This window comes from Camellia sinensis, chromosome 1, assembly GCF_055761805.1.
Source record: "Camellia sinensis isolate YWXY chromosome 1, ASM5576180v1, whole genome shotgun sequence".
NCBI classification, from domain to species: Eukaryota; Viridiplantae; Streptophyta; class Magnoliopsida; order Ericales; family Theaceae; genus Camellia; species Camellia sinensis.
This window is the reverse complement of record NC_138961.1, coordinates 141,152,257-141,159,586: the sequence shown is the minus strand read 5'-3', so window position 1 is coordinate 141,159,586 and position 7,330 is coordinate 141,152,257. Positions and strand designations below refer to the sequence as shown.

At 43.7% G+C, this 7,330-nt stretch overlaps 3 protein-coding genes across 3 annotated transcripts; all 3 read right to left on the bottom strand.

Annotated features, from left to right (window-relative positions):
* Positions 1-2,821: 2,821 nt before the first annotated feature.
* On the bottom strand, positions 2,822-3,247 carry LOC145820124 (uncharacterized). The gene has a single exon (XM_082914850.1). The coding sequence runs from the start codon at positions 3,245-3,247 to the stop codon at positions 2,822-2,824; it is 426 nt and encodes a 141-aa protein (XP_082770976.1).
* Positions 3,248-3,315: 68 nt separating this feature from the next.
* Positions 3,316-5,505, bottom strand: LOC114263537 (uncharacterized). The gene is made up of 3 exons (XM_082914844.1): positions 4,753-5,505; positions 3,716-4,611; positions 3,316-3,625 (listed from the first exon to the last, which is right to left on the bottom strand). Exons 1-3 carry the CDS (start codon positions 5,503-5,505, stop codon positions 3,316-3,318), a joined length of 1,959 nt encoding a protein of 652 aa, XP_082770970.1.
* A 1,213-nt stretch (positions 5,506-6,718) lies between these two features.
* Positions 6,719-7,330, bottom strand: LOC114313495 (uncharacterized). The gene has a single exon (XM_082914833.1). It carries the CDS (start codon positions 7,328-7,330, stop codon positions 6,719-6,721), a length of 612 nt encoding a protein of 203 aa, XP_082770959.1.

Below are 7,330 nucleotides of genomic sequence, written 5' to 3'. Positions count from 1 at the left end.
TGGCTATAGTCCAATTTAGTTGCCAAACATTATTCCACCAAGCAATTCCACTTAGCATGTTTGAGTGCTAACCAAATTTAAATTTCGTCCAGTCGTTCTGAAACTAAGTCCATTTGGGTTAAGACCAAAGTTAATTCCGTTTGATAAACATCAAAGCTAATTCCGTTTGAGGAGGACCAAAGTGTAACAACCCTCGTCATTGTTTACCGAATAACCACTGATTACCGTTAAACTGAAACTGATTATGATTGATAATTGAACTGATTGAAATACTGAACTGACTGACTGAAATATGGAATTGATTTGACTAAGTATATCTGTTTAACTGTATGTCTATTTGTTGACTGGTTAATTATCTGTTCAGTTTTTATGTTTAAACTGCAAATTGAAGGCCTTATCGGCGGCCGAACCGGAAACCGATTAGTGTTTTATGATCATCGTAATTTATGTGATTTTATGGTGTAGTTACCTGAAAACTGATTTGGTATGATTAAATTAGATTAATATTGATAAATTGCATTGGTACACTTATTCACAATTTTGCCATCCTTAGTGGCCATTACCTAGGACATCTTTGAGCCTTATTTCACTCAAACAAAAACATTTCCTCAGCCCCTTGTCCTTGCTAGCCGACCAAGAGAGTGATAGTAAGAATAGTGAATTCAACATAGAGATTTGGCTTGAATCTTGAAGAATTGAAGGCTTAAGTGCATAGTTGAGCCTCTAGACTTGTAATTGAGGAACCTAGGTATGAATTTCATCCTTCTTATTGTGTATTTAAGTTCCTTCTAGCATGGATCATGGTAGTTGAAAGAGTTAAGTCAAGAATTGGTTCATTAATGTTGAATTGGAGCTCATTCCATGCATGCATGTTTGAATTGTTGAATTTGAGTTGATTCCATGGAGAATTGTCTCATGCATGCTCGTGGTTATGTTAAGTCCATGTTTTCATCTTGTTTTTGGAACAATTGGCTCCTTAGAGCATCAAATTGAAGCTTTGAAATGATTTAAATTCATACATGTTTGCATGTTCTTCATATTCATGGAAATTGGTTTGAATTGGATTTATTTGAAACACCCTTGGGCTTTGATTTTACAAATTGAGCTTTGAATCATGTTAAAGTATGAGTTTTGATGTGTTTTCTGGAAAATTGGCCTAGGAGGATCGAAATTTATGGTTTAAAACTTGGTTTTGAGCTTGAGGTTCAAATCTGGAATTTCCAGAATTTGGACTCACGCTCGAGCGGGGTGACTGGCGCTCGAGCGTGGAAATCGTGCTCCCAGCATTTTGTTCTGTTTTGAAGTTCGCTCGAGCGGAATAATTGATGCTCGAGCGGGACATTGTGTCTCACGCTCGAGCGGGCGTCGAGCGCCCAATCGAGCGTGATTTTCGCCTATCCAGCACTTTTGACTGTTTTGCAGAACGCTCGAGCGGGTAAGTCTACGCTCAAGCAGAAACCTTTGTTTGTATGTCCGCTCGAGCGTGACCCCTGTTTTCTGAAAAGTCTGAAAATGCTTTTAAAGTGCATCTTTACATCCTCATCTCATTCTAGACATTCTTAGGCCTAGTTTAAGACATCTTATTGAGGATATAGATGTAGAACCACACCGAGGCAAATTAGGGATTAAGTTATTATCTTTCCCAACTATGTAGCTTAGTGTGTGTTCAATCTGTAACTGTGTAGGGTTGGCGACTGGGGACGCGCTCTAGCTTTGCTGTAGCCCAGAACTCTGTGAGTAACAACTGTGTAAAGATATGTTCAAAATGATTATCTTCTGAACAATTGAACTGTATTGCTTTCTGAACTGATACTGTTGATTGAATGAATGTATGTCCTATATTCTGAACTGTACTGTGGCATCCTTAGCAACTACTGTTTACTGTTTACTGTTACAGAGATCTCTGTCGGTTCCCTTGTTGGAACCACTACTGTTTACTGATTGATGGCCATCATTTACTGCTCAGTCTTTTAAGACCTACTGTTTACTGTACTGTTATGCTAATGGATGTACCGCATATGACTGCACTGACTGAACGACTGAAATACTGATTTAATGAACTGTTTTCATTACTGTAAGGACATTCATTCTTAACCCCTTTATGCATTGTGTTATTCACTTGGCTTTAGCTCACTGGTCATATATATATGTAGGTGTACAGGCACTAGACTGCAGCTAGGAGCGTCGGAGTAAACTCTAGTTTTGTCGAGCCAACCTTTGTGCCTCAATGCGAGGTTCCGAGCATGTCAAGTTATGGCTTAGAGGTGTTTTAGTTTCCCCCCCCCTTTCCTGCCTCTGTAACTGTTGTTTACTATACTGTACTGTTTAATAGGGATTAGGTCCCTGACTGAATGATTATATATATATATGTACATATTGTTTCGTCTGACTGTATATATATGAATGAAAAGTCTTTTTGCATACAGATTATCACAGCTCATTGGATACTGTCTATTTACTGTTTTGGCTTCCGCCAGCCCCTGTACTCTGTATTACTGTATTACTGTTAAGCAGGCCTTCGGTAATCTCGGATTACTGGCCGGTTACGGTGCTAAACCCATAGGGGCGGGTTTGGGTCGTGACACAAAGCTAGTTCCGTTTGATAAACATCAAAGCTGATTCCATTTGGTGAGGACCAAAGCTAGTTCCATTTGATAAACATCAAAGCTAATTCCGTTTGGTAAGAACCAAAGCTAATTTCGTTTGATAAACATCAAAGCTAATTACAGGAATTTGATAAATTTGAGAAAAGTGGGGAAGCATTTGCATTGGTCAACAGATAAATGCCTTTACATTCTGGTAGAGAGGGTAGGGGACAATTCTATTGATAGCATTTCTTGAGATTTGCTACGTTCCAGGGCCGAGGTATAGCTCTTCCATTAAGATCCTCTAGGTAGTAGGCTCCATTTCCAACGACAACTGTGATTTTGTAGGGACCTTCCCAGTTAGGCCCAAGTTTGCCCTCGCCTGGTACCTTTTTGTGATCCATAACTTTCCTCAAGACCAGTTCTCCTGGTGTAAATTGCCTTGGGAAAACTTTTTGGTTGAAACTTTTGATGAGCTGCTGCTGATACGCTACAAGTTTGATCAGTGCTGCTTCTCTTCGGCCCTCTGCCATATCTAGTGCTTGTGCAATAGCTTCCTCGTTACTGGTGCTCTCAAACAATTCAAACCGAAGGGTTGGGAGGCCTACTTCGAGTGAGATGACGGCCTCCATTCCGTAAGTTAGTGAGTAAGGTGTTTCCATTCCGTATGCCCATAGCATGTGGGGTAACTCTTCAACCCATTTTCCTTTAGCATGCTCAAGCCGTTTCTTTACTCCGTTGATGATGGTTTTGTTTGAGGCTTCCGCCTGTCCATTGCTTTGTGGGTACCCTGAAAAAAGTTCCTATACTCGATCCTGAGGTCGGCACAAAACTTTTTGAAGATCTTACCATCAAACTGCGTTCCATTGTCCGCAATCAGTACCCGCGGGATGCCGAAACGCACCACCACATTTGTCATAACAAACTGCTTCGTATCTGCCTCTTTGATATTTGCCAATGCCTCGACTTCAACCCATTTAGTAAAATAGTCGGTTGCTACAATGAAGAATCGCTTGTTCCTAGTGCCTCGCGCCAATGGTCTGACAATATCCAGACCCTATTAGGCAAAGGGCCATGGGCTGGTGAGTGGGGTGAAAGTTTTGGCTGGCTGATGGATGAATGGAGCAAACCTTTGACATTTATCACACTTCTGTACGTACTGCTGAGCATCTTGTTGAATCCGTGGCCACCAATACCCATGAGTGAGGGCTCGGTGCGCCAACGACCTTCCTCCAACATGGCATCCACAAATCCCATCGTGAATTTCGTAGAGAACATTCTCGACCAGATTTGGATGCACACATAGAAGATAAGGGCCAATATAGGAGCGTCTGTACAGCTTCCTGGATGGTGAGATCCAAAACCGAGCTGACTTGTGTCTGACTTTGTTGGCTTCCTTTTTTTCTTCGGGGAAAGCACCAGATTTTAGAAAAGCAAGTATTGGATCCATCCAGCTCGGCTTTACGCTACTGCAGAGGACTGGAGATGCAATACTTGGCTCTGGCACGAACTCAACCCAAACTTTTCTGGCATCTTTGGTATCCACTGATGAGCCGAGACAAGCCAAAGAATCAGCATGGCCGTTTTTGTCCTGACTAATTCGTTCCACTCGTATGGATTGAAACTTTTTGAGTAAGTCTTTGGCCTTGCCTGCGTACATGGCCATTCTTTCATCCCGTGTTTCGTAGACCCCGAAAAGCTGGTTTACCACTAGTTGTGAATTGCTAAAAACAAGAAGCTGTGCTGCACTGAAGTGTTCGGCACTACGTAAGCCAGCCAACAACGATTCGTACTCTGTCTCGTTGTTCGAAGCCTTCCAACCGAGCCTGAGAGCCTGTTCCCAGATAAATACTTCTGTTGAGATAAGTACTACTCCTGCCTCTGAACCTCGATTATTGGATGACCCGTCAACATAGAGCTGCCAGATGTTTTCGATGAAGAGTTTCCAGGCTTCCGAAGTGCAGGGCTTTCCTTGTTCGTTGATGCATGGCACCTGTGCCGAACTTGGGTTCCCTGGTTCGGTACTCTGGGTGGGAGCAAATTTTGAGATGAAATCTGCTAAGACCTGGGCCTTAATTACTGTCCTGGGTTGATACCGAATGTCAAACTCGCCAAGTTCTACTGTCCATTTTGCTGTTTTACCAGAGAAATCGGCTCAGCTAAATACAGATTTGAGGGGGAATTCAGTGAGGACATTGATGGTATGCCCCTGGAAGTAATGTTGTAACTTCCTCGAGGCGATAAGCAGCGCGTAAGCTAACTTTTCCAATGGTAGATACTGTGTCTCGGCATCTAGTAAAGTCTTGCTAACGTAGTATACAGGCCTCTGTTCCTTGTTAACCTTTCGAATTAATACTGTGCTTACGGTATGATCTGAGACTGCTAGATAAAGGTACAGCTCCTCTCCTAGCTCTGGAGTAGACAGAAGGGGAGGTGTACTGAGGTATTTTTTGAGACTTTGTAGTGCTTTGGTGCACTCAAAACTCCATTCAAATGCTGCCCTTTTCTTCAAAAGCTGGAAGAAGGGCTTCATCCGGTCTGAAAACTTGCTGATGAACCGATTCAGTGCGGCTGCCATTCTAGCCAGTTTCTGCAGCTCCTTAGCCTTTGTTAGTATTTCAAGATCTTGTATTGCTTTTATTTGGTCCGGATTCGCCTCAATTCCTCTGTGAGTGACCATATATCCCAAGAACTTCCCTGTTCCTACCCCGAAAGCGTATTTCGAGGCATTGAGGCGAAGCTGATGGTTCTTTAATATGCCGAAAACTTCTCTCAAGTCTGTAAGATGGTCTGTAGCGAACTTGCTCTTGACTACCATATCATCTATATAACCTTCCATGGTTTTTCCCAGTTGGTCCTTGAATATTCGAGTGACCATCCGCTGGTAGGTCGCCCCGGCGTTCTTGAGGTCGAACGGCATCACTCTGTAGCAGTAAGTTCCTCTCGGAGTGACAAATGCTGTCTTTTCTTGATTCGGACTGAACAGTGGCATCTAATGATAATCGCTATAAGCATCTAGAAAACTCACGCGCTCATGCCCTGCTGTTGAGTCTACTAGTTGATCAATGCGAGGTAGAGGAAAGATATCTTTAGGGCAGGCTTTGTTTAAGCAAGTGAAGTCAACGCAAACTCTCCATTTTCCGTTCTTCTTCTTGACTACAACTGTGTTGGACAGCCATTGCGGGTACTGAACTTCCCTGATTGCTCCTGAAGCTAGGAGTTTTTCGCCGTCGGCAATTACTGCTTCGGTGTGCTCGACTGAGGATCTCCGACTTTTTTGCACAATGGGTCGAGCTGAAGGGTTGATGTTGAGCTTGTGGCAAGCAAATTCTGGGTCCAACCCTGGAGTATCATATGCTGACCATGCGAATACCTCCATATTTTCCCTTAGCAGTTCCAGCAGCTGAAGTTTCTCATCAGCGCCTAGCGAGGTACCGATAAGGAAGTACTTTTCTGGGTCATCCTCTTTTACCAAGACTTTATCCAAATCCTCTACCATCTTTTCCTCTGGGATTCCCCCTACATCTTTCAAGACTGGCTGTTCGGCCACTTCTACCATCTGTACCCGATTGCAGAGCTGCTTTGCCTTTAATGCTGCCATGAAGTAATGTTTGGACGCAACTTGATCCCTTGAGATTTGCTCTACTCCGTGTTTCGTTGGGAAACGGATGAGCTGGTGGTAGGTTGAAGGGACTGCCTCCATTTGATGAATCCATGGGTGGCCAAGTATGGCGTTGTAAGGGGATGGTGTATTAATAACCAAGAACTCTATCTGGAGGGTTTTTGTTCCCGCCACGACTGGCAACACTATTCTGCCAAGAGGCCATTCTGGCTATGAATTGAAACTGACCAACGGGGCTGCCGCTGGGGTGAGGTGCTGCTCGGAGAGACCAAGCTTTCTGAACAAATCATAATACAATATGTTTGCTGCACTACCTTGATCTACTAGGACTCATTTTACGTCAAATCGTTTCCCAATTCCCATAGTTATAATCAGTGTATCAGTGTGTGGGTGCTGCATGCCTTCTAAATCTTTGCCAGTAAATGAAACAGTACACAAGGGGGATTTGGGTACTGTACGTACCTTTTTCGATGCAGGCTCTACTGACATGACCCTCTGAATTTGCGCAGCCTTAGCGATCTCTTCTTTCAGTGCCTCCAGATTCCTGAGTCGCCGTCCTGTGGATCACATTTATTATCAACCGAGGTGGGTGCTCAACATTCGGTTCTGGTAGCGGGTTCCCCGGTTTGGCTACTTCCTTATCTTGATCAATGTAATCCCTTAAGTGCCCAGCTGCCACTAGATCTTCTAAGTGTTGCCTCAGTGCCTTGCAGTTCTGAGTCATGTGCCCCCTGTCTTGGTGGTAGGTGCATCTGAGCTTCTGATTGCGTCGAGCTGGATCTCCCAACATTTTCGGCGGCCAAACAAAGAAGGGCTCTCTCTTGATCTTTTCCAGGATTCGATAAATTAGCTCTTTGAATACAGTCATAACGGTTTCGTGGGATTTGGACTTATCCACTTCATTCACTGTAATCCCTCGGTGTTCTCCTCGATCTGTTCTCTTCTTGTGCCGAGCTGTTTGTTCTGCTAACGCTACCTCGATGGGGATCTGATCATCTTCAAGGCGAGCGTACTGCTCAATCTTGACGCGCAAATCTTTCAAAGCTATGGCTAGGCGCTTGGTAAGTGATTGTCTCAACTTACTTTCCCAGCGTAGACCATGTTTGAAAGACATAACGGCCAT

Excerpts from the sequence above, each read along its gene's own strand:
- LOC145820124 (XM_082914850.1), bottom strand. The coding sequence starts at position 3,247 with ATGGAAACACCTTACTCACTAACTTACGGAATGGAGGCCGTCATCTCA.
- LOC114263537 (XM_082914844.1), bottom strand. The coding sequence starts at position 5,505 with ATGCCGTTCGACCTCAAGAACGCCGGGGCGACCTACCAGCGGATGGTC. Across the intron at positions 4,612-4,752 it reads CTGAATTCCCCCTCAAATCT|AGTACCGAACCAGGGAACCC; the intron begins GTATTTAGCTGA and ends GCTCCCACCCAG. Across the intron at positions 3,626-3,715 it reads AAGTGTGATAAATGTCAAAG|ACCATTGGCGCGAGGCACTA; the intron begins GTTTGCTCCATT and ends GGATATTGTCAG.
- LOC114313495 (XM_082914833.1), bottom strand. The coding sequence starts at position 7,330 with ATGGCCGTTATGTCTTTCAAACATGGTCTACGCTGGGAAAGTAAGTTG.